Source organism: Anoplopoma fimbria, chromosome 20 (genome assembly GCF_027596085.1).
Source record: "Anoplopoma fimbria isolate UVic2021 breed Golden Eagle Sablefish chromosome 20, Afim_UVic_2022, whole genome shotgun sequence".
NCBI classification, from domain to species: Eukaryota; Metazoa; Chordata; class Actinopteri; order Perciformes; family Anoplopomatidae; genus Anoplopoma; species Anoplopoma fimbria.
The window spans coordinates 13298761-13326563 of NC_072468.1; the positions used below are offsets into that span (position 1 = coordinate 13298761).

The following is a 27803-nucleotide window of genomic DNA, read 5'->3' on the forward strand; positions in this document are numbered from 1 at the left end:
CGAATATGGAGAAGGTTTAAAGATTATATTTCCAACTTGTGTATTTTTTGCTAGATAAATATTTCTTTTTTGTAAGATGCTTAGGAGGCCTTCTTGTCCTACGCCAATGAAAGGGTAAAAATGGTCTTGTTTACACAGCTCTACAGCTGTGTAAACCTGTTTCATATTGAATGTTGACTGGAATTGATTTATTTTGAGTAAATGTTGTGGAGCCCCGACAAACTTCAGTGGAATACAGAATGGAACTGAACGATCCACTGGCACAAGCTCTGTACTGGTTCAGGGCTGCCCCCTCCAATGGATGTAGTCTCATGGGAGATGGAAGCTAGTAGACTGGACCTTCTCCACATATTAGAAAGACACATAGCAACTGTAAACTGTTGGATTATCGGACAGGGTCTGAAGCAAACGAACTGGTGTAAAGGTTCTGTCTCATGCTCTCTTTCTTTCATTCCCCACAACTACCTCAGACAATTTTTGTGCGTACAACCAAGTGCAATCATACATTCTACGAGCAGAGAAGTGTGTGCTGTTATTTCAGTTAGAACACCTCATCGTGTTGAGCGTGCAAAGACACACAGAAGACACAGAGATGAGGGCAGGTTTTCATAGGATTATCAGGTACTGGAGACTAGAACGATTTTGTCAAAAGAAAACTTTATTTCACGACCATTGAAGAAGGGGACAGCCCTTGAAGGAGACACCTTGTGAAACATAACTATTAACATAACTGTCCGTGATGGTAATCAATACCTGCTTGACATCTCTGATTGAGGTGTGGCCAGAAGTGCAACACACCTAAACTGTCCTGATTTAATTATTGGTTACATTTTGCTAAATCAATAACATGAAAACATAAATCTTTTTTCCTTGAAAGAATCACAAAATATTCATCTAGACCGCCCATTTCCCACTGATATTTAATAATCAGAGAAACCCATTGTAGGAGAGACACAGTTTTTTTTGTGCTAACAGTGGCTTCATTTGACCAGAATGTAAAGCAGAAAGTAAGAGGTGAAGGTCACTGTCATTGTTAACCATGAGTAACTGGAGCAGAAGCAGATGGGAGAGGCTGATAGAGAGTGGGTAGTCGTCGTAAACAGAGAGTGGAATGCTCCATCAGAGACCCGGTGAACAGGGAAACAGCATGAGGATGAGGACTCCTCTGTTATCACTGACTGTCGGACACCTCTGTGTTGACCTGAGCCGTGATGCTGGCCGGCGTTACATTCAGGTGGATGTCATACTGCTGGTCCAGACCCAGATAGCTGTCACTCATCAGGTACAGTGTGTAGATACACCTGGAAACACAAGGCACACAGATCAGCCGTTAGGACATTAGCGTGGAAACCCAAGCTGGCAACGCAGCAACCTGCAGTTTCTCTCTGGTTTAAGGAGAAGTCTGGTGATACTCTGTATTTTTTCCTTTCCTCAGTGCAGCCCACATACGCAGTCCCAGCTGTTTTAGGAAATTACGAAGTCGTTTAAAAATAAATAAATGAAACTATATAATCGTGGGCCATTAATAAAAGATGTTCATCTTCAGTAGGAACCAATGGGCTGAAAGCCACAGACGGGTTAGAGAAGTCATAAAGTACTGAGAGAAGGACTAACACAATGTCTTGGTCTTTTCATGGGATTAGGGCACTCCACATGGTCTAGTTTCTATTATAATTCTATTATAATGGAAGGCAGAGCATCTGAAACCAGCTTGAGAACAAACCTCTTTATTCTGGGGAAAAGACGGATTTATAATGTCATCCACAAAGAACAAAAAATGAGTGACATTCCTGTCTGTGAATCACCTCATAATATTTCATGAGTTCTTTGACCAGTAAGGACCATGTTACAACTTACAGCCAGGTCTTAAATTGTTACATGAATAAAAGTGTTTGACTATAAAGCTATGACAACTTTGTTCTGCTACTAATCCAGAACGTGTGTCCTTATAGTGATGGAGTTCAACTTGTCTGAACTCAAACAGCAAAACGGAGGTTTTTCTTTTTAATCGCTGTAAATTGTTTATGTACCTGCAGGTGAATAGGGTAAACATTTTAACTAATAGATAGAAACTTCCACAATTAATAACTTACATTGAGACAATTGTTTTTTGTATTACAAGTTTTCCTATCTCATCAAATAAGTGAAATAAATTAAATGAAATCTGAACATTGGATAAAGCCAGTTTTTTTTTAACTTTGTCCACAAATAAGAGTCCAAGGTTTTTACAGCTTTCTCTTTGTATCACTCCATAAATCGGAAAACACTGTCAAAAGTCATAAAAAAACTATTCCCCCCGTGTTTTTAGTAATTCAATATTCTATTATTCAGGCTATGAATGATATATGAACAAACCCCTCAGTAAAAACCTTCAGAATATAGATAGTATTGAAACAGTAAGGTTTGGTGTATGTAAGTGCTACTGAAGTGGAGAAAAAAAATATTCTGAGGCAATTATCTTTAAAAGAAGGTCAAATGTATTGAATTCCATGCAATTTGAAGACACTACAGGTGATTAGGGTTTAGTTTGTTTTTTTCTGTAGTGTCTCCCCTTAAACCCCTCTTTTAGTACAGCTGCTTACTTTCCAGTCCTCTCTGGCGTGTAGAAGGCCACGGACACGGCCGTGTGGTGGCGCACGTATCCGACCCGTTTGACAGCCAGCAGCTCCCTGCGATCCACCTCTCCCATGACCAGGAACCAGCCTTCATCCTTCGCCTTGGGGAACCTGGAAGCCTGGGCCTTACTGTCCTGCTTCCTCTGAAATAACAGACACACTTTACAGAACCACCGGGCCACAGAGCCTGACAAGATAACCCTAACAAGATCAACTGAATTAACACTGTAAAACTGTGTGAATCTCATACAGCTGGTAAAGAAATCTATTTATTTATAACAAAAACTGAGTTGATGCTGTTTTGTGATACATCACTGTATCAAAGTTGTTCATTTAAACCAACAGACCAAAGACCAATGAGTAGATTCTTTTCTTGTTAATCACTTTGCATATGAGACCAGTTCAAATGTCTTTCATATGGAGCTGATCCTAGAACAGTCTGCATCCCAGCACCAACCTGCGGCCACCTTTCACTTTCTGAGGCCTGGAGAGATTTTCATAAACCAGCACCCCAACTTATTGAAGCACAATACTAAATCACTGGAGTAGCCCTTTGAGTATCGCCAGCATCTGAAGATCAGTATATCTCTGTCAGACAGAGCTGCATCTGCAGCCAACATGCAAAGCAACCCGGACAAAGACCGCTGTACTACAAAGAGTCAAAAAACTGATCATAGTGACTCTGATCATTCATCAAATCTTGATATTATAAATGAGCATATTTAAAGTAAGGTCGTTGTCTTTCTGCATATCTAGTTATTATAGCTACCTACCACATTTGAAGCTGGTCCTAGCAGCTGCTAAACAGGCTGTGATGTAATCACTCACCTTAATGTACATCCACTTAAAGTGCCCTTCAAGAACCCTTAGAGAAATAACATGCTTTTCTTTCCCTCTCGCTTTCTGTCTGTTATTGTCATGTGACTTGTTGCTGGGAGACAGCGGTGGAGACGTGTGTGAGAGTTGGAGAGAGAGGTGTCGTTGTTGTCTGAGTTTGTTGTGTTGGAGAACAGAAAGCGTAGCTTAATGTTATCTATTTCAATGTCATCGCTGAATATTTATGGGATTTACACAATGTGATCAATGTGAGACGAGACTTCTCCAAGCTAAACACACAATAACTAACAGACGGGATCAAGTGAAAACTAAAGATGATTTTTTTTTTTTTTTTTTTTATCTCTGCAGGGTTCTTTCCATAATGTGTTCAGACGTTTAATAATAATGGATCCTGTCAGTCACAAAAACAAGCTCTTTTAATTGACGTTGTCCCTGAACAATTGTCCTCTCAGCTCATGTCTCAGCTCATGGCTGCCGTCTGTGGCATTCTCCCTCAATACTGGACCGGAATTCCAAAAATTGTCATCCCATCACTTAGATACAAAACATGGAAAAATAGGTTTGAAAAATATCAAAGTTACCCTTTGAAAAACTGTTCTGTTATTCCTGGACTGAAACCCAACTGTTGATAAAATTTGGTTCTCTGAAGGGAGCAGATTTAAAACTAGAAACTACAATAGATCAATTATACATGCATCTCAGTAAAATATCTGCTGCCCCTGCACTTTTTATAGATATGATCTTAATATTATTATATCATTCTATTGTATATGTATTATTTTGTATTCCTCTATGTTAACTTCTGCTCTATTTCACGTCTCGGCTCCTCACTGTTACTGGACATACTGACCCTCTGCTGGCCCAGGTTGATGCGTCTCAGAGACACCTGCAGGACATACTCCTGGTCGGCGTGGACATCCAGCCAGCTGCTCCCCTCCTTCACCTTAGCTCCTGCTGCCGGCAGCCGACGCTCCGTCTGCTGCTGGCTCTGCTCCCACCAGCCCTTCACGCTCATGGATACCTCCAGCACTGGGAGGTGACTCAGGAAGGACCAGGCCTGATGGGGGCGGGACCGAGAGAGGACTGCCATTCATATCATAATGTATCTGTTATACTGTTCAGCATCATCAGTGATACATGGACCCAAATGAACTGGACTCCTAGTGACTTAACTCAACCATATGTGTTTTTTTTTACCTTTTCAGTCATAGAGAAGCAACAAAGAAAATGATATGAGCATCATTACACAACATAACAATTTACCAGCCACTTACTCACATGCTGATGTGTTACCATGGTTACCTTATCATCTTCCATAAATACATAGATCGCTGAAGTGTTCCTACCCATTTTCCAGTGATCATCATGTATTTAATAGTAGTCTAGCAAAAGTCACACTGTTTCCACTATAACACAATCCTGAAGTTGGTTTGCTCTGCTTTCACAGTACTAACGGAGTCAGACTGGAAATGGACTGAGAACTGGACTGGACTGGACTGGGACTGGACTGGGAATGGACCTTTTCAGGTGATCTCAGTCTGGTTGTTTCATCCATTTTAAACTCATCAAACTAAACCGTCAGATGCAGCAGACTGCTGTTGTGCCGAATATTGATCAAATTAATTGTAATGATTTGTATAGAATGTTTTTTTACTTTTTCTCTTTCATGTCTGTTATAGAATTCTTACAATCTGTATAATAATCACAAATGGGTGTGATTGAAAACAATGTGGTCTCCTGAGGTGGACACCGGTGAATACACTGTATTATTATTATTATGCAACACTAATTTGTGGACAGTAAATAACTTCAGTGGGAGGCCAGGTTCTATAGCTTTAAATCAAGTGTTAAAAAACACAGATCATTCTAATGGGCACTGTCTCAACTATTAATAAAGCGAGAAACCTGAATTGTTGACAACGCTCTGGTATATCCGTCCTCTCTTGTCTGAAACGTTGCTATCATGTTTGACAGTCAGCTCCTCATGTATCAGATATCGATAACGTCACCAGAGCCTCAATCTTTCACCTTTGAAATATTGCATAATAAGACTTTTCTCGTCTCCATCTGAGAAATGTGTTCAGGCCTTCGTTACCTCCAGATTAGATTACTGTAACGCTTTGTTCTTCAGTCCACCAACATTTATTACTAAACTTCACTATGCTCAAAACAAAGCTGTGCACCCCCTTATCTCTGCAACGTTGTGCGCTTTTATACCAAATGTCTTTCTACCTTGACTTGTGGCGCCTTTTAGTCTAGAAAATAACATTTATTATTAATATTATTAATATTGTGTCACTCTGCACATGAATAACTCAAAGCTGTAGATGATCACTCTGTTCTTCTAAATGTTCTCTTATGACATGAAAGTGGTGTTCAGAAAGATAATACAGAGATAATGAGAGTTTGAAGACGGGTCTGTGTCCGGTGGACAGATCCATCAGCTGCTGTACAGAGTCTGCCGCTGGATGAAATCCTGATTCATTCTAACATGCTGCTCTTATGTGCATCTTAAGTGTTTTTATGGAGAATTTAACATTTGGCTCAACCCAAAAGCCCCACTGCGAGAAAGACATAAGACATTAAAAAGATAAAGGCACAGAGAAAGTGTGTATGTATTTGTGTGTGTGTGTGTGTGTGTGTGTGTGTGTGTGTGTGTGTGTGTGTGTGTGTGTGTGTAAGTGTATTAAGGGCTGGGAGGAGAAAAACCTCTCAGGTTCACCCGGCAAAAGCTATTTATGTGAGGATTACTGTCCCTTGGCAAGTCAGACAGGAACGCCTCTGCACATCTAATTATTTAATTAGAGGGGCCGCCACACTGTGTGTGTGTGTGTGTGTGTGTGTGTGTGTGTGCATGTGTGTGTGTGTGTGTGTGTGTGTGTGTGTGTGTGCGTGTGTGGTGTGTGTGTGTTGGTGGGGGGGAGAGGGGGGAGTAAAAGGTGGAGAAGTAGGAAAGCAGGGACAGTGATTGGGTGAAGCCACAGGGCCTGCCGCCGTGCCCGGACACTCTCATTACTGCTGCAATTAGCACTTCAATTGGAGCTGTAAACCCCATCAAAGGAGCTGTAATTGGGGATCCTGGAACTATCTGAGACCACAGCGGCAAGACTGCTCAGGGCACGTCACTGATAATGGTGTATGTGTGTGTGTGTGTGTGTGTGTGAGAGACAGTGTGCCATCCTCATACCCTGAAGGTGGAAATAGATCCATTCTGAAGATCATTGTAGTAAAATGGAAAATATTTAAGTCCTTGCAATCCAGCTGTTGTGTTGTGTTTGGTTATTTCTGTAATAAATCAACGTTCTCCAAATACATATTTTACTGATTTTGTGTTCTTGGTGTGATAATATTTGGAACCTTACCTGGGCGATCTGACTGGATTGGAACTCTTCACCGACGATAGCAGCGAAAACACTCTCCTTTCCGTCGCAGGCAGCAATCAGCTCAGGAAGTCCTTCGATTGGCGAGTTGCTCCGCCCCTTCCTGTTTGCCCATTTTCTATGGAGTAGGAGAGGGAGGGAGACGTCACAATAAATCCTACCCCCTGCTTCCTGCTGTCTCACCACAGGGCTGCAGGCCTTCCTTTCTCATCCCTCTCTTTCCATTTTTATTGAGTTTGAACCAAATTATTCCACACTGTAGGATGCAGGCCTGGACATCCGTATGGTGTGTGCTTTAAGCATTAACTCACGAGGTCCTTTATGTTGATGTTTATGAGTCTCAGAAACTTTTTCTATTTGTTGTTATGGCAGCCAGCCTAAACACTTTTGTGTCCTTTTCCCAAACTCTTTTAAATGACAAACCATCTCAACCCAGAGTGCATTAATGCAAGTAAACGGGCTCTTGTTTTTTCCTTTTATCAGTTTAACAAACAGAATGCACCATAGCCTTTTATACTAGTTTCTATGTAATAAAAGTATAATAATCAGAACAGCACAAACATTCAGGCTCCCTTATGTGGCCCTAACGTGTACAGCAGATAAATAAAAATAAAAGACCATAGAAGAAATTCTTCCAATGTATTCGACGACCCTAATACTGTCTCTGAATGATTTTTAAGACATGTGAAGACATTAATGGGACATGAGAAGATGTAACATTCACTGACTGTGAGCATAGCTGGGAGAACAACGAGGGCAGATCTACTAGCTAACAGTCATCGGTCTTTAGGCTGCACCGGTGGTGAGGTGATGTTGTGTACCTGAACAGATAGAGGTGTTGTTGTTCAACATGTGGCAGCGTCAGTAATGAGGAGTCGTGCAGCCAGCGACCCTGGATGATCATCTGCACCAGGTTGATGATGCTGATGGCTGTGACGAGCCAGCCTTCGTTGGCAGCGACATCCAGCATTGCCTGAGGAGAACAGAGTATAGACTCATCTTCATGATGCCATCTCAAGCTCAGTCACCCAGCAGGGTTTCAATTGACTAGCTCTTTTGTTGTGTACAGCTTTTATTCCAGATGTCATTTCTAAATACATTTTGCTCAGTCACTCTCTGACTGTGACAATCATCTCAGTTCATGTGTTGCAATTAGATACGCAATGCAGAAGAGACAGAGTGTAGCCAATGTGAGGCTAGCTGGTGATCATGGATGATATTAAGCCCAACCTGACATCAAGTGACAGTCCGTCAGATATTCAATTTATGTACACTGAAAGCATCAATGAAAAAATATACATTCATTCAATAAACGCCCACCATAAAGAAACTGAAGACCAGAATCCTTTGAGTAAATGGTAGCAGCAGGACACCAGAAAAGTAACCACATCCATGAACCATGCAATAGCACTGCCAGATACACAGCATGGAAAATCACAAGCACATGTACGCACGCACACGCACACGCACACACACACACACACACACACACACACACACACACACACACACACACACACACACACGTCCTGAGCTGTGGACAATGGCTTACAGACGTTAGGACATGGTCCTAACTTCAAACAGAACACACAAAGAACCTAGATAAACAAACCTGAGGTACAAAATCAGGTACAGTGGTATAGTTATAGGGATGTTATCAATGTTCCCGACCCTGGTAAGTTGACCAGGCACTAAGATTCTGCTGTTTAAAACCTTATGTCAGACCTCTTGTGGATGCCAGACAATGAGAATGCTGGGTGTTCCATCTAATAACATGATGCTCACAGGGCATCATGTTATTTATGAGACGGATCAGCAAGTTCAGCAACAAATCAACTACTAACGTCTAACATTCCCCTTATTCTCTGCTTCAGGTACAGCACAGCACCGTGCTCTCTTTTCATGTGCAATAAATAACTCAAAATATATTAGTTATGTTTCCCTCATGTTGCTATCATTAAGTGACTGTTACATTCATTTCAATAAGATAGTGTTTATGCTTCTAAACTGGTTTTATTATTCTGAGAAAACACTTTAGTTATTCTTTTACACACACACACACACACACACACACACACACACACACACACACACACACACACACACACACACACACACACACACACACACACACACACACACACACACACACACACACACACACACACACACACAGCGGAACTTTTGATGACAAAATCAAAAGTGAATCCCTGAACACCAGAAGACGTAATAAATATTCTTATCTTAGTCCTATCAATGTGATTATGAAATAACCAGTTCAACTGTGTCAACAATGCAATCCGCCGCACGTTTCATCAGGTTAAACAGTTCTTATATGATTCGTGCTATGATCAGCACCTGGGAAGGTATTCTTGTCAAGGGTCCTACTTATTAAAACTTTTAATTATCATGTAAATGTTCCGAACAAGTTTAATTCAATTTAATTCCATCTATTTTGTATAGCCCATATATCACAAATCTGCTTCAGAGGGCTTTACAATCTGTAAAGAGAGCGACAGAGGAGGGATCCTTCTCCCAGGATGGACAGAATGCAATAGATGTCATGTGTACAAAATGAACAACATAACAGAGTTACAACACATTCAATGTATATGACATAAATGATTCATATAATCAGAGTAGTAAGCAGCAGGCAGCATTTCCCCTGTACTACTGGGACCGCACAACCTAAATGTACAATCATCAGTTATGAATGCAAAGAAATGCCAACTGCTAACTAACAGCAAAGGAAAAATTCAAACAAACTGCTGAAACTCAAAATGCTGAATGCAGTATCCAATGGGGGCAACTGTGGCTCAGTGGTAGAGCAGGGTCATCCTCTAATCAGCAATCCCCAGCTCCGGAATTCCATTTCACATTGAACTGATGTTGATTAGTTAAAGCATCATTACATTGATATATTCTGCTGCCGGCGATCTCTATCATCAGCTGGAGCTATACTTTCTCTGACATGTTGAGCCAATCAGTTAAGTGCAGGGCCACAACTCAGTTTTTGACATGGTGGACCACCAGGTCCTCCTCTCTACCTGATAAGAACCTGGAGTCTCTGGCTCTGCCCTCTCCCTGCTCACATCCCACCTTAAGGACCACACACACAGGGTAACTCAGAGAGAATATGTGTCGGAACCTTGTAGCCTCACTACTGGTGTTCCTCAGGGTTCTGTTCTGGGTCCCCTTCTTATTTTCTCTTTACATTAAGTCGTTGTTCATGCAAAGCCTGCAATTGCCAATGGATCTCTGCAGCTCATCTAGAATGCAGCAGTCTTCAACTTACCCAAGTTCTCCCGCTCTATACCACTCCTCTGCACCGGCTCAGAGTGTCTGCTCCAGTCCGATTCAAAACACTGGTACTTGCCAACCATTGTGAATGGCTCAGTACCATCTCAAATCCAGTTCAGGACCTGATCAAACCATACATGCAGCCAGTCTACTGCACTCTGCTGCAACCAGTCAGCTTGCTACTCCCTCACTACAAGGGAGCCTGGCTCTACCAAGTCACAACTGTTTTCTGTCCTAGTTTCACAATGGTGGAACAAACTCCCCAATGACATCAGGAAAGCAGAAACACTCCATATCTTCTATCAGAGACTTAGAACTCATCTGTTCAGACTGTACCTTGGCGCACCAAAAAAACCAACCTGTCTTTATATCTTGTTGTCTCTAAATGAAGTTAATGTACTTGCATGGTAATTTTTGTGTTGTATCCACTAACACACATTAGTAATTTGTAGCAGCTGTGTATCAGCTGCCCAGTGAATCCTACCTGACAGATCCGGATGGTGTTGTCCAGTACCGTCTTGGTATCGGTGGTGTAGTCGCTGCACGGCAGCGAGGCGTGGCTGAAGTGGGCCTGGAGCAGAAGATGGGTCTTGGTGTGGGCACTGTCGTAGGAGTGGGGGTTGACTTTCAGGGGGAGCTGCTGAGCCAGCTGGCTGTTCAGCTGGTCCTCATTGTGTCTGACGGGCAGCTCGGCATACTCCTCTGCTTCCTGCAGGAGAGAGATCAAAAGTGAAACAGGAAGTCTAATGTGTGTTGTGCTCGGTCCTTTTTAATTGGATAACGGGGATAACGCTCTTTTCTAGCGATCATTTTCAATGATGATCTATATTCCTCTCTGCTGAAGTCTGATATATAATTTAATCCTGACTAAAACGCAGCTCTTTCAGATGCTAACTTCATCTATTCTAGGGACTCTGTTTAATAGCCTCGTAGTTCATTTCAGCTAAAGGAAAAGAAGAGAATGTTGAAATCTTTTCCAGGACACCCCAAAAATGTACAACCCCATTTACCTCCCAACTCTTCTGGTTTGTAAAACCGACTGTTCCCCTTCCCCACAAAGACTGCAGAGGAATTTTGTCACCAGATCCAATGACCGAAAAATCCAGCACGCCTGTTTTAAATATCTACCAAGGGTTGGGATGATATTTTGAGTCCTCCAAACTCTTGAAGGGAATTTCTGAGAATGCTAAACATTGAATCATAAAGACTGCACTGGGTCACTGGATAAGGAAACTGATGATGATAGTCCATCCATCTCCTCTTTGCGCTGAGGTTGCATGTTGCGCCTTGTTTGTGGATAAGGAGAGATGCGCAGACACGCATGGCTCCTCTTCACTAATTCACTTCAGTTCAACTTCGGCTGATGTAGTCCCATCAACAGGCTGTGCTGGAGGCATTTGTCATAGCCTCCCCCCGGCCTGGACTGTTAAGGCTCCATCGATCACTGACTGAGGCCGTTGTTTCAGAGGCTAGGACCTGAAAAAGGACCTGTGCTGGGTGGGGGCTGGGATGAGTGATTGGAGTAGTGATTTATCTTTCAGGGCCATTGTGTCTGCATATGGATGTGCTGGAGAGAGAGAGACTATAGATCTTTATGCAGACATCATCACCAACAAGTCCACACGCCTCACACCCTCTCATAGTACCATTCACAGAGACTGAGGAGGGAGACAGTAATGGGGGAGAGCAGAGCTTTGAAGGACTAATTGCAGAGAGAAAACAGAAACAGTTGAAAGAGTAATTTCTTGAAACGCTGCCATCAACACTGAAGACTGCCACTGTAGCCTGTAGTTTATCCAAAATATCAAATATTATGTTGTGTTTGTTATTACAACTAAGATCTGTCACAGTATTACAGATACTTGTAGCAATGACAGGGTTATGTGAGTAAGCTCTTTCACAGCAGTTATTTTCCTACGAGTCACCATCATGTCAAGTTTTCCTCATCAACCTGGTATGAATATCTGTAACAGACAAAACGTTTGGCTGTCTGGTTTGATAAACCTTTTGTTTGATGCAGTTCGTCTTATGAAGCAGAGGACAAACACAGCAGTAAAGAAAAAAAACAGAGACAAAGACGGGCTGAGTGGCAGCACAGTGCTCAGAGAGTGTGGGTGGGAGGTGGTGGTGCAAAGAGGTGTGGGTGTTGCTCATTAGCGGCCACACTGCAGCAATTAGGGGGAACTGGAGGAGCAGGCCAGTGCTTTGTAGCTAATAGAGGGGGAGTGGACGGGACGGCGGGGTGACTGGCCTATTGTATTGCAGCCTGCTGGGGAGGGAGGCGGCTGGGCGTGGCATGCTTTGGTCTGCTTCTAACTACATGTGCGGAGGAAAGTGAAGAGAGAGTCTCGGAGTAGCCTCCCTGCCATGTGTTAGAATCATTATTGAAATCAGGTTCAACCACTAAGCCCAATGACTGGACAATCAGCTGTGTGGTCAAAGTAAAATACAAGTCATAAATAAATCTCTAGTGTGAAATTGGAAAAATGGGTTTTTGGCCACAACCTAAATAAATTGACAAATCAGCCTTGTGTTGCTTGTGTTTAAGGGTGATATTTAAATTCCTACTGCATGAAACAATCAAGTTTTGGTACCAGGTACATTTTCACACAGCAGCCCCTCAAGGTAGGCTGAATTCTTGAATGATCGCCATAGCGCCACTGCGTGAAACTACAGTGGAACGTTGGACCCCCACCAGGTTATGCAGGATGGGAAATATTTTCCCAATCATGTAAACAACTTATTATCAATATAATTATTAGACAGGCTTTGAGTTGGTGAGTATGAAGTTTATGGATGTGTAATTATGTATTTTCTGAAGTATAAATACAAATGGAAACCCATGGAAGAGTAGCTTCTGTTGCAAAGCAGTAGCTACTAGGGAGCAAGCAAACCAACCAGGTACTATCAACAAACAGTTCTAAGCCAGTCCAGGGAGCCCTACCATGGGGTGGAAATGCAGCAGTACTCGAGCACCAAATATGTATAAAAATAGTTTTAATGCACATTTTCCTCTTGTTGAGCAATCTTTCATAAAAACCACAGTTGCCAACTCTTTTAGGAATTACTGAGCATTGAAAAAAATAAAATAATGTACTTGATTTTGATTTACTTGTTGCTCTTAGGAAATGTGATTTTTGGACTGAAAGGTGGCCTTAAAAGAATTGATGAATTGCACTATGAATAGTTGCAGCTATAAATAAATATATATATAAACCCATAAGAAGCAGTGGTACAAAGCTAGTCGTCGTCCCCCCCCCACCCCGAAAGGTGTGAAACCACCATGTCTCATGTTGACCCCACCAATCACAAGCCAGAGTGTGGATGACCTTGCCGCACAAGGCCAATCAGTAAAAGGAAGAGGGCGACATATCACCCTACAGCTCCAGAATGAAGAGAGTTAATGAAGCTCAGACAAAGGTGCTAATTTGATAGGAGGTATAGAGAGTGTGTGTGAGCATCATCATTTCCTGATCCATCTCTTATTGGCAAAAAGAAGAGAATCTGATAAAATGCGTCTTCTGTGGCTGATCACAGATTCTCAGTGGTATTCTAAAAAGCTGTTAATGTACTGCTGTATCACGTCTTCAAACAGCAGACATTATGTAAAAACCTCCAGATGACAAATACTAGAGGCAGAAATGCAATTCTACACTAAATACTAAGCTCTTGTTTATATACAACTAAATCAATTTTAAAAGTATTGCACTAAAAATAATGGTGTCTTTTCAGTTGCTTTCAAAATTAATGGGGTTTTTTGTGACGTAAATTCAATTGAAAAAGTATTTTTTTTTTTTAAAGGACGGAACAGTTTCATTGATTGACCAAGGCACAGTACATGTCTCCTAACCTAGTTGGATGTATTTATTAGAAAATCAAGACGGGCTCTTACAACCGGATCAGGTTCTGTCTGGTTTAGAATTAGGTTGCAGAGTTGCATTTGTGTATGTCCTCCTGCTCTGTAGGCATTCTTTTTTAAATGTATTATTACTGTATCCTATGTGTCGGCCCAGGCCTTACGTCACGTAAACATACAGCGTACATATCAGCTGTGCGCTCCAGATCAGACTGGACATACCACCTTATTGAGCTTTTTGTAGTGAATGGGGAGGTATCATATCGAGAACACCTCATTTCTATTATAATAATTATTAATATATTATTATTATTTATTATAATTATTATTATTTCAACATCACCAATCATCAAAATCAAACTGATTTCTTCGCTGAATGCTCGTTTGGGTCACATTCAGTTAAAACAGGGTGTCAAGGACATAAAACACAAAAATAGATATTGAAATGTCATTTTTGGCCAACTTTGACAGCCCTATTGTGCATCCTTGGATCATTTTTATCACTGGCCTGACAAGACAACAAAGTCTTGACTAAGCCAATATCCTGAAAGGTCTTAATCTAGAATTGTAAATACGTCTGCATATTATTACCAGCCGTTTTAACCCTAGCAAGAAAACAAATACTTTCATAACAGCTCCATAAACAAAAATAAATCAAAAGCCACAATAGCCGTGCAAGATTTGCATTCATTTAAACCTCTACAGCTCTCTCTACGTATCTGCTACACACACAAACACACCTTGTTGCCGATCTGAGTTAATCATATAGGTTTCAGTGGGAGAGGGCATATGTGTGAATTGATAAGAAAACATAGTAAAATGTGACATAACAACCACAACTGTATGTGTACAGAGTGAAACTCACCGTCAAAACGGAGAGCAGCTCGTGGATGGGCAGCTCCGCCTTCAGTCGCTCTTTAAACGTGCCGATGGTCTGATGCCTCAAGTAGTAATAGGAGGCGATGCGACCGTAAGTCAGTGGCTCAATGGTCTGATCGTCCTGGAGCATTAATGGAACGAGATCCCATGTTAAACAAAATTGGGTCATTAGACAGAAAATAAAATAACATCAAAATCCCTCACCTCCTTTATCTCTATGCAGTAAGAGCACTCCAGGTCCCGCAGGCTTTTCGCCACCAGGTTGGACAGGTATTTGTTAATGGTCTCGTGGCTGATGTCTTCTAGGCTGTAGTAACTAAACACAGGACAAAGGAGAGGCTAAGCAGATAGAAATACGGTTGGACATTTTCAAAATGGGCTGAGTAATAATTCAGGGATTTCAAGCAGACACATAGGCTGCAGGTTGAATTCCACTGCTTATATCATTACTCCTCACTGACTGTTTATAGTCAAGCTACAGGGTATCTTGGTTGAGTGTTTCAGTTTTAGACACCTGGATAAGTGTTGAAAACAGAGTCACACAATTAAATTTGTAGGGTTAGCCAATTACAAGAGCCAGAGGGCCCAAAACAGAGGGAGCTGGTGTAGCTTATTTTAGCTGTGTTCAACCATCAATAACCCCGCTAAGCAGAAGTATAAGCTGCTCCCCAATAGTGGCAGGGTTTGCAGACAGTTATGAGACAAGGGTCACCAATAGGTTGCACAAATACATCTCCTGTATTAACTGTGAACTTTTTGTCTGGGCAGCTTGGAGAGCTATTGTGACTTTCACTGCAGATTAGCGGTTAGCTCGCTAGCGGCATTAGTTCACCAACTAGCCCTGCTGGTTTTCACTACGTCACCGAGCTTCTGTCATCATCTATTTCACAAGTATGTTGAATGAACTTCACTGTGCCAAATCCGGTGTGACGAGGGGTTCACAAGCATGTGACCACATCAAGTTGTACTAGTCAGAAATACAAAACTTATGATGACTACTTGGAAGGAAACTACTTGGAAGGAAAACCAACACTGTGTTTGTCCTCAGCTGAAGTAACTCAGTCGGTACAGAAATGACAGAATTGCTGTTGTGAAGTAGTCAAGGACATGAATACAACACTGTAGACTCCCTGGGTTGTGTTAGAAACATGGACACAAGACTATCAGGTTCCATGTGAACATCATATCCTGGATACGATAAAATGCAGGATACGATTCATAAGGTTTCCTCTCCTCAATGATGAACCACTAATGATGGAACCTCAGTAGGACCTAATGAAACACAAAGATAGCAATGGTAAAATGGTAACAATGCCTCTATGCATTGTTGCTGGTTGTAATCTTTTACACACTGTTGTGGTGTGAAGAAAAGCTACAGCCTGAAATTATTACCTGAAATAAGACAACCAGTGGCCAGACAAAATAGGTTCCATGCTCAGCAATGCTTAGTAAGAGTTACCACATGAGGCTTAGCAAGAAAAGTAATCAAAGACACTCTTTATCAGCTCATAATGCCAATATTTGTGCATGGTGTGTGCAAGTCAAATAAAATAGCAAAGGAAACCAGGCATGGTTTCAATAAAGCTGGTAGAACGGATGCCAAATATCCTAGAGGTATGTTTGCAAGGTTGAAAAAACCTGTGTAATGTCAGTAATATAATGTAAATATGTCTTTGTTAAGTTGGAGAACTGTTCACACAACATTACTGGTCATTATTTGGGCTCTTTGAGTGCCATCTGGTTGTTCATGAGTGTCAGTTGATGAAGATGGTCCCTTGCAAGATATAATTCAAATCTGCTATTAGAAACATATGCAAGTCATTAAACTGCATCCTTTATTACCTCTAATTCAGACTTTCAAAAGCTTGATGTTGGTTTGGGGAGTAGAAGGCTGCTGGGGTATTGACATTTGCAATATTCATGTAGGTGATACATCGGAAGATGTTTTATTATTTGTTAAACACACTTATGCTATTTGATAATCTCAAAAAGTACTTGGCATGTCCATCCATCCACCCTTTTTTTGTTTCCAAGTCCGAAAGGTAGTCGAGCAGTCCTTTTCCCTATCCATGTCCTCCATTTCCTGCAGGGGGATCCCAAGAAGTTCCCCGACCAGATAGGATTCATAATGCCTGCCTGCTCTAGGTCTTCCCCATGGTCTCCTCCCAGTTGGATGTGCTTAGAATACATCCACGTGCGATGTGTGTAGTTTTGATCATGACCAAGCCTAAACACCTCATCTGACTCTTTCTAAATGTGAAGGAACAACGGTTCTACGCCAAGCTCCCTTCAGTTGCTGAGCCCATCACCCTATCTCTAAGGGTGAGCCTCATTCTTTACAAACCTCATGACTATAGGTGACGACTGGATCATAGATGGACCAGTAAATTGAGATCTACTATGCCTGTGTAACTTCTGGTGGAGCATCTATCTTCCTGTTATCTTACTCTGCAACCTCCCTTCACTTGTGAACAAGATACTTCAAATGTCATACTCTTGTCCACTAAACACTTGCATACTGAGTTAGCAAACTTCATGAACCCTCATAGCAGCCTTGCAAGAGAAGATGTCACTGGAGTAGCTCAAACTAAAGAGTTCAACTGTCCCATGACATCTGCCTTGCTCCTCTTCAATCTGAGGGTCAACTTGGCCATGTCTCTTGGCTATTGATGACAACAGTCTGGTTTTCTGGTCCAAACCCAGAACAAGCTATTATAATTAAAATAGTAATGGATCCAAAACTAGCTCCAAGAAAAATTAATTTTGTTCTTCATTTTCCACAGGCTTTCCTTTGTTTTGTGGCTGTGTTGAAGAATGGGTAAATAAAAATAAAAATAAATAAATAAATTAACTTAACAGTATATGTACATGCTGGGATAGCAGTTAATATTTAATCATTGTTTTTTTTGTTGTAATTTTTTTTTTTTTAAAGAAGAAAACATAAAGGGTAATAAAATAGATTAATACCCTGAAAGCCCAGGATAAGCCACCTACAGTACGTACCTGAACATGGATGACAAGGATGACTACCAATAAGTCAGTTAACAGGTGAAGAGGAATATTTATATATTTTTATATATTAAGGTGATTTGACAGTTTTAGAAGACAACCTTTAGAAGAAATCGCCCACTTCTCATATTACATTAAACAAATGATATCCTCATGATCATCATACAGAATCATTTATTGTGCAGTTGGGAGCAGGGATGAGTAATCACAGCCTCACTGGTGGGCTGGAAGCAGCAGTTTAGACGGGTAATAGTCAAATTTAATGGCCGTTTAATGTTAAGTATTTCTTTCATTCCCATCACTCCACATGTTAACAGCGTGCGGTTCTAAGCGCTAAATGTGTTTATTACTGAACACATTTCACAGATCTTTACTGGTGGCAGGGCCTGTCTGATTAAGTCATGGCCATTAGCATCATCACCATTAGGCTCCTGATGGCGCAGGGAGTCAGCCTGCAGACGTTTACGATACCCAAGGGACCCTGCGCCTGTGTCTGTGTGGAAGTGTGTATGTGTGTGTATGTGTGTGTGTGTGTGTGTGTGTGTGTGTGTGTGTGTGTGTGTGTGTGTGTGTGTGTGTGTGTGTGTGTTGTGGGAATCAAAGCATGAAAGCGGCGGTAATAGATTAGCTGTTCAGATATAAAACACAGCTGCGTGGAAATGACAATGTCAGGGGATCTGTGCATTCAGAGGCTAAATTTATGACGTTGAATATCATTTGATGTAACATGAAGTTGAATTTAAGAGGGCTGGTATAAAACTGTTGATTAAGGAGCGCGCAATAAAGGCAAATATGTTTTTCATAATGGAACCCAATTCTGTTTTGATGTAATGGAAGGCCTGTGGCTCTAGCTAAGTGTCAACTGTAAGTGCTATCATATAATACAAAGAACAGTCAGTCCAGTTTACATCTTCTGGTGTGAATGTTGCTGCACTCATGTAGGCCCTCTAATATTTTTTTCTTTTTTGCCCAATGTTTAATTTTAATGTCAACTATTAACGAATCTATATAATCGATCAAAACCACTATACCCTGATACAGTCCCTATGGGATGGAGACCAATAGCATTTTATTGAGACTAAATCCAAATCAAACCCACTAACCAAATCTGGACTGTTCTCAAATCCACACTAGGTTTAACTTGCAAAATGTGTAAATAACTAAGATCTATCAGCAGCTTTGTTAGCTGAGAAGGTACCTTTTCAGTGGTGAACTCATTAATGTTAACCCGTTCACACTGTTGACCGATCCGCTCCCTTAATGCATTAATCCGTTCACACTCTTTTACCTTATAAAGTGTAACTGTGAAATGAATGTGCCGTCATTAGCTATCATGCCAAGAGTCCGTATTTGGTCTTTGCCAATAAAAAAAAAAAAAAAAAAGAGTATTTCTGTTTTACAAAACCATTTATTTTGCATATTCAGCTACCTGTGACCCTGAGGACATACTGGGATGGTTTAAAGTGTGAAGTAGCTTGGGTGAGATTCAGCACCTCCAAATCTGAGACCATGTACCCTGAAAAAATGTTGGATCAACCCATTTGTGAAGGAGTTCATGCACTTTTCAGTCTTGTTATTGAGTAAGGGTAAGAAGGAACATGAGCTCATAGGTATATTGTTGCACCATGGACAGTAATGCCAATTGTGGTGAAGAGGGAGCCAAGTCTGAGGGTTCATTTATGTTCCAAACCTCACTTATGGTCTTGAATGTTCGGTAGTGGTGATCAGAGATACAACTATTCAATTAAATCAATTAAAGGATAGCCTGCGAGGTAGTTTGGGCTTTTGATCAGAATGCCTCTTGGAAGGCTCTCTGTGTAGGTTTTCCAGCCACCTCCAGCTTGGAAGAGAAACCAGGCAAACTCAGAACAAGCTGGAGGGAAAATATATCCCATCTGAACTAGCAGTATCCTGGGATAGCCAAAGTGGAGGAAGCAGCTTCAAGTAGCACTGCTACCTGGGCAGCAAATAGGCAGCAGAAAATGGATGGATCAGAATCAAATGAAAATATGTAAGGACCTGCAGATAATGCAGATGTAAAGCAATATAAAATAGATATTATGGCTTCAGGGTGTAGTGGCTAGCACTGTGACCTCACAGCAAGAAGTCTGTGTGGAGTTTGCATGTTCTTCCCATGTCAGCTTGGATTCCCTCCAGGTTGTCCGGTTTCCTCATAAAGACATGCTAACCTATCAATTAGTTTGACTGGTGACTCTAAATGGCCCGTAGGTTTTAATGTGAGCGTGAATACTTGTCTGACTATATATGTCAGCCCTGTGATAGTCTGGCGACCTGTCCAGGGTGAACCCTCAGAAAGATAAGAGTTTACGGATGATGGATGGATGGATGAAATATATATTAGAGAGGGAATGATGACCTGTTTAAATTTTTAACGTTTTTAACACACTGGCGTTGGATCGGTCCTCGGTATCGGCCAAAACGCAAGTTCAGGTATTGGAATTGGTATCGGGAAGGAAAAAAATGCAAAGAAATATCTCTAACTACACCTAGTGATAATTCAACCATTCATTTAGAAATACATGAAGTGGTGTTGTGTTTACAAGGTCCATACCAGCCGTAGGTTGACCATAAATGCTGTGGCTGAGGCTCTCAACCAGTCCTAAACCAACACAAAACCCTTGTCATGGTTTTGCAGACACTGAATATTGCCCTTAAATCCTAGAATCCAAAATGGGAGTGTCTGGTTTCTCAGACCTGTATTGGTAAAACCCTACAGCTAGGCCTCAGTCAGGGACTGGATGGTAAATGTGGGATGACAGCCGTGCAAATACCAACAGGCTGGAATGTTCTGGAATGGTCTCCGTCTACACAGCAGATGTTTGACCGAAGAACATGGCACTCCTCTAAACAGGTTGTGAGAGCGGGCCAAGAATGTGTGCATGTGTGTGTGCTTTAGTTGGTGATAAAATGTGATGTGAGCAGGTTGACCAACCTGGGGTTCATCACCAGCCGCCTGAAGAAGTAGGTCCAGGTGATGTAGTCCATTGCATCCTGTTTGGATGAGATGGTTCCTGCAGCTATCTCAGCATTCAGATGGTCTGACAGCACAGTGAGGAGGCTGGAGATACAACACACAATCACAGGAGACCCTATTATTACCAGCTGGATTTTAAACCTCCATAATAAATGCTCTACAGACAGAAATACGTCTGTACAATGAATAAGATTAGCTGGTTAATTGATTAGCTGATCAAAAATAAATATTTGTTGTTTATCAATTAATACTGGCTAACAATTCTATTAATTTATTAATTAACTAATTCAATTAACTATTTCGTTCATTTTCAAGCAAAGTGTCAAAACAATAGTAAATGTGAAAATGTGGTGCCTTTCACTTCCTTAAAATACCCATAAAAAAGATTTCTTCAGGTTTTGTAATGTTGGATGGACAACATAAAATATTTTAACTGACATTTTACAGACAAAATCAATTATACATTCATAATCAAAATATAATTGGAAGATTAACTGATGTTGCAGCCCCAGCAACATGAGAAAACTGTTGTGTTGCATCAAATGTGTGGTTAGAACCGGTTTACTGATTAAAAAATATATATATTCATTTCTCAACCAGATAGCTCCTGATAAAAATCCAGTTGCCAGTTTTAGGCTACTGCAAAGTTCTTGCACTCTTGCACGGCTGCCAATGTTCAGACAACATGTATTTAGTTGTCCCTCTTTTGGTAAAAAAAGTAAACAAAATAAACATGTTTACATTTCTCTCTAGTAATGAATCACAAAAAACGACTGGTTTGGTGTCAGGATTTGTATCATCACCAGATCCACAAACTGCAAACAAGGAACTATTGACTAAACCTAGTGAAGAAGTAATCCAAGGTAAACTCATTTATGAATTAGAGATTCATAAGTTCCAAGTTTATAATGAACCATCAAAGTCTGACACATGGTTACAACCAATTTTTTGCAAAGGGAAAATTATATTACGGTGGATTTTAGTTAGATCAAATTTCTATTGTCATCCCATATTCTTTATTCAATTTTATTATAATAATTCATTTTCATCATTATATAAGTCCTGTTAATAAACGCTTGTGTTTCTGTACTATAACTTACTAATTACACTGACAATGTCCGCTCAACAATTTGACATGCTGCAACAGTTACATTAAATGCAACCATTAAAACAACCAGTCTGCTCTCAGTGTCACCCTCCGGGATGATGCCTTTAGGGACATATCACAAAGAACTGCTGCTATTTGCTCATCTACTGGTCATCTGATACTGAGCTGGAACGCTGTACTCCTCCTGTGAGAATGATGGCTCGATTTGACATAACAGACAACGAGTGGAGAAGACTGCAGACATGTGGCTGTTACCTGGACTCGACGGGGAAAGGCTCATAGAGGAACTTCTTGTAGAAATCCTTCTTGATGTCATGGACTAGGATAACGGCTTTGCCCTGGTCATCAAACTGAGGCCGTCCTGCTCGCCCCATCATCTGCAGAACATCTTCGCACACACAGCAACAAATGATAAATATTAATTTAATCCTCAAATAAGCTGCAATGACAATGCAAGTGATTCTTTGTTGTCTGTTTCAGAATTCTCAAAAGCTTAATTGCAACTGTTTTGAAAATGAGACTCTTTCCCTCAGTCTGTTTCCAAGGTCACACAGAAGCAGCAGTATTTAGGAACTGTTGCTATTAGGCATACCATTTTGTATGTTACAGAAACCTCTTAACATATCATCTTTTATATCAATGATATAATATGAATGAAATGTGGAAATGGCGTTAAAAGATCCATGGAAGACAAACCACTCTGTTTTTGGCATTACAAAAACGCTTCTTTTATCATATCTTCTTTTAACAATCTTCAGAATTAACGTTAAGTAGCTGATGTGAACTACGGCCTGCGACGTGTGTCATGCTAACTAGATAAAGCATCAGTAGTATTATTATAATTAATTTATATATATATATATATATATTATTTTTTTTTTACAATATTGCCCTACAAAAATCTGAAAAAAACAGCTTTGGTTGCTGTCTCCTCATTTGAAGCTCCAAAATCGAAATCATGTCGGAGTAGAGGCGTCGAAGCAGAATGATGCACCTCATAAAGATTTTGGTTTAACCATTAAAAAACAATAGTTGTATAAGTGTACATCGTTACGTCAGATGCTTTCAGTGCGGTTGGGACAACAAAGTTTAATTAACAGACATTCATTCCTTTGCTTTTATTACACAGTTATAATGTAAACATCTATTCTGCTACGGGAGATTAAGAGAAACTGTACTATATGAGCCAATGAGAGAACCCCTCATGGACGGGGGGTCTGTGTACCTGTAATGGGGTAGTCCACGTAGCGCCTGGTTTTGCCATCAAAGTATTCAGTTCCCTTAACGACAACCAGGTGAGCAGGGAAGTTCACCCCCCAAGCCAAAGTACTGGTGGCAATCAGAACCTGAGAAAAGAGATGAGAACTAACTGGAATCATACAACATAGGAGGAGACTTAACTCAAGGTAAATAAATGAAAATATACAAGAAAGGAAATATCTACAAAAAGAAAACAAGTTAAGAAATGTAGTATAATTTAAGTATTGTTAATGTTGAGGAAAACCTGGGAACATGGGTAAAATGGGAATGTATCCATCACATCCACAATAGTTGAATATTTTAAGATGAAACCCCAGATTTCACGTTTAAGACCTAGGCCAGAGCTTTAAGCTGACCAGCAGTAAAGAACGGATCAAATCTGCAATATAATGACATCAATCAAACTGCACAACACTTGGGTAGGTTGTTTAGAGGTGTGTTAAGTAGTCAGTTCAGGTGTGGTGAACAGTGTGAGGTCTTACCTGGATCTTACAGTTGACAAACAGCTCCTCCACAGTCTTCCTGTCCCTCTCATGGAGGCCTGCGTGATGCATGCCGATCCCAAAGGCCAGCGTTAGCTTCAGGTTGGAGTCCCGTACTGTGGCGATAATGGCCTCTATCTAGAGACAGACCAGAGCACAGACAATGTTGGATCAACAGACGAACCCAATACAATGACGCAGCAGAGGGCAAATAAGAACATTAATACAATGCTAATGTTGGTGTTGCGGTTTTATGTTGGGTAACTTCAAAACTGCTATTATTGTTTTCTCCTATGCTGTTGTGATCTTACAGCTGCAGATGGATCAGTTACAAGACCTTCATAGGTATAGTTCAGTTGTAGACATTAGCTCATTAGCAAGGCTCTCCTCTGGTTCCAGTATAATCGGGGCATCCTATCCTGCCATGTGTTATACAGATCCACTGTCTTCCAGCAAAGACAAACTGTTGGTTCAAGGTCAAAAAGTATCATGTGATCTGCCAGAGTGAAGAGAGACAGAGCCAGTGGGGCAGAGCTGCAGGACTTAACAGGGACAGACACAACAGCTGGTTTCTGTCCTCCTTATATATATACTGTAAATATATATCCAAAATTGTTTGTCTCTCATTAGAATACTATCAAATAATATACAACTAATGAATTGTTAAAAGCGATGAGGTAATAAGTAAGAGAGTGAATATCCAGCCCTAGGTGGAGAAAGCCGGGGCTTTGGGGCAGCAGCAGCAGAGGAAGAAAGAGCTGTCAGTTGGGAGGGGGGGTTTGAGGCGGCGGGTGACCCCCGGTGAGAGTTAAGCAGCTATCGCCAGAAGCCTGTCAGTCAAACAGCAGGGCGCTGAGCTGCTACACGGGCCAGCGCAGAGAAGCAGCAGGCGGCAGCACATGTCAGCGGAACACACACAGAGGCCGGGGACGCTGCACACACACTATAGGAGCAGGGCCTATGTTATGCCAGTGTATCTGCAGGGTTCAGGAGACACAACTGAGGACTGTGTATCATTTGTTAGCTTGAATATATCATAGTAGAGTTAATAATGCAACGACATGCATTATCATGGTAAACAGAGAAAGTGATGATTGAAATGACTGTTCCCAAGAGCTTTTTGCTTTTTTTTTTTTAATGTCAAATTAGAGCAAAGGTGAGGAATGCTTTCCCTGTAGAGGATCAGCTCTCAGCCTGTACCGATCTATTGAACACACAGAGCATTACACAAGATCTGTGACCCAAGTGAAAGCTCAGTGATGCTTTGCCATTTCTGTTTGTTTATGGAAATTACATAATCCCTATGTCTCAAAAGTACTGATTATACATTTTACATCTCCATGTAGCAAATCTTCTTGAGGCTTAACTTCATCTAACTTCAACTGTTTCAGACAGACTGAGCCACGGCTACTAATGACAGTAAGCTCTATCTGTGTGTTATTCTGGGAAAACGGTCACCATCAGTAACTATGCTGGGAGCTTCTACCCACTTTTCATTCAGATTCACTTTCAGCTCCCTAAGGCCTCGAGATGCAAAGTTCATCATTTAACATGTCCTGTCCCAACAGGAAAGTCCATTATATACCGAGTTGACATTTTTGCTGGAGGACGGCAAAAGAGTCAATGGTGTGCAAAATGGAGGGTGTGTATCCTCTGGTGAGCATGAACACGCTCAGTACCTTTTCATGGCTAACTGAACACTGCATTTGGATATTTTTGGGGCATCATGAGATCACCTGAGAATGGCGGGATCACATATCACACAAAAATCCATCTTTTCAAGCTTGAGAAAAGAGGATGTGTCCTGTATAAGCCACAGCACAGACCAATCAAGAGTCCTGTGAGGAGCTGCCATGCATAAAGGGGAGCTACTATACATAAGTATAATAGGGTGTGGCTTAGATGTGTGTGAGACGTCAGAGAGACGACTGTTCGCACTCTAGCTTGGCATTTCAATTGCCCCCGGGATTGAAGTTCCTTACAGTCAAACCCAGTTACATTTAGAACGGCTTCTTCTGAACAGTATATTTACCGTGCAATATGTGTTTATTAAACTCTAATACAACAATGACATACAAACTGTCAACAAGACTGATGGGGTAGCCCTATATGTATGTGCTCTTGGTCCAAGTGTCATTTGGTGGGGAGGGAATCAAGACTAGCACCTTTTGTTCATGCACCAAAACATCAGACAACATTCAAAGTTGCAAATGATAAAGTTGAAAGTTTCTCAACTCGCTAGGCACTGCTGCTAACTGGTAGATAAAAAACAACAATGTTGATGTAGACTGTACTTTACAGTAGATGACTAGCCGGTTGATGATGATAATCACTGATGACTATGTCCAACAGATCCTGCATAAGTTTCTAAATTTACACAACTTTACAAAAGCGTGTGATTGTAAACCCGTCGATAGTTCTCCCTCTCCCTCACTGTAACACTGTCAGACATGCATGTCAAAACATGCATGTAATATTAGCATACTTCTCAGCCCAGAGGAGTCATTTGCTCCCATCTTGAACTGATCCTAAGGTATGCACAGACTATATAATGGAGGATGACACAGGCTTTTCCGCCACAAGTTGGATGGAATTCAATCTGTAATTACACTTAAACCAGCACTTACACAGAGAAATGGAGCATCAGCACAATACCGGGGGGGGGGGGTGGCGGCATCCATGGAAATACACATTAAGTGAAGGAAATGCACGAGAACGACAGGCACATCTGCTAGTGTTGGTGTTAGTTTTCTACAATCATGGCTACAGTGAGGTACCTGAATCTGATGTTGTGTACCACAAAGCTTAAAGGGACAGTTCATCCCAAAATCAAAACGACCTGCAGTGCTATTAATCAATGTAGAAGTTTTAGTGTGAGTTGCTCAAGACAGTCCACAGACTTTGTTGTGAGCAGTTTTATGGAGGAACTCTTTTCTTTCTGCGGAACTACACCCTGCAACCATATCACTGCACAGAAGGAAGCTTTTGTGATTCGAATCCTTTGAGCGCCTTGTGTGTCCGCAATCTAGCGGCGTCGCCATCACTGTAGTTTGGGGTGAACTGACCCTTTACTACATGAGCTAAATGTGTATGGACAAGGTCAAGCAAACAGTACTGACCCTCTTGATGCTAATGGTTTATCATGTTTCAAATGTACTGTTTTACTCGTACATTGCCAAAACTTATGTGACCTACTTTCAGTACCGTGCCTGAACGCATCCTGTGCAGACACAGACAAAAGAGTGAATCTGCTGCTGCTGCTCACACTGTGCCTCCTGTGTGCATACAGTACAGCGTTAGCTTAGTGTACCTCTCTCTCGTCCTGGTGCAGCCACTGCTTGGGGTTGTCTTCTGTGGCCAGGAAGGCGATGAGGTCCAGAGCAGTCAGTCGAGTTTGGCGTCGGGATGAGACAAAAATCAGCACCGGCTTGGCTGGGGAGTGGCTACGTATCGCTGTGAAGATGTATATACAAGTTTAACATACTGTCCATTGTCTATTTGTTACTGTTCCAGTAACCGTTTTTAGAATTCTTTTGGGTGCAATATTGCTTTGTGACAAATTTCCTTTTCTGCTGGGTACAGCACACATGCAGCACACATTTAAAGGATAAGGCTGGTTTTATTTTACATATTATATACTTTTCTTTCTGTAAACAAATGCCATTACAAAACTCAAACCAAGTGTTTGTCTGTCACTCAATACTTTCTAAATGACCCAATCTGTCTGTGGCACTCAGCTTCAAGGCCATTAGTTCCTTGGTTTAGTCAACAACAGCTGAAGAAGTATGGTCCCTACACAAAAGTTCAGAAACATGTGTAATGTGAGGTTTAACAATGGATAACTTTGGATTCCTGGTTCTAAAAAAAGTTCACTCCCCTCTTAATTGATCTGAAACACACGCTTGAATTACATATTGTATTATTATTGACATAATACAGCAGTTTAAATAGCTCTCAAAAATGCAAATACTTCTGCAGCAGTAAGCTCACCTCCAGACAGCTGTCTGAAAAGCCACCAACAAATCAAATGCACCCATGTATAGATGTGCATAAAGCATGTGCACATGTGGATGTGGAGCAGT

At 41.2% G+C, this 27803-nt stretch overlaps 1 protein-coding gene across 1 annotated transcript in view; it reads right to left on the reverse strand.

Moving 5' to 3' along the window:
* Positions 1-646: 646 nt before the first annotated feature.
* ascc3 (activating signal cointegrator 1 complex subunit 3) overlaps positions 647-27803 on the reverse strand; it is a 141740-nt gene continuing 114583 nt past the window's right edge. Inside the window, exons 30-42 of the mRNA XM_054621123.1 lie at positions 27032-27174; positions 23722-23859; positions 23205-23325; positions 22235-22367; positions 20830-20955; positions 15072-15183; positions 14854-14988; positions 10617-10841; positions 7654-7805; positions 6815-6950; positions 4303-4509; positions 2583-2758; positions 647-1301 (exon numbers count right to left, since the gene is read on the reverse strand). Coding sequence (XP_054477098.1) covers positions 1172-1301; positions 2583-2758; positions 4303-4509; positions 6815-6950; positions 7654-7805; positions 10617-10841; positions 14854-14988; positions 15072-15183; positions 20830-20955; positions 22235-22367; positions 23205-23325; positions 23722-23859; positions 27032-27174 — 1934 coding nt within the window. The 3' untranslated portion in view covers positions 647-1171. The remainder of the gene's footprint in view (positions 1302-2582; positions 2759-4302; positions 4510-6814; positions 6951-7653; positions 7806-10616; positions 10842-14853; positions 14989-15071; positions 15184-20829; positions 20956-22234; positions 22368-23204; positions 23326-23721; positions 23860-27031; positions 27175-27803) is intronic.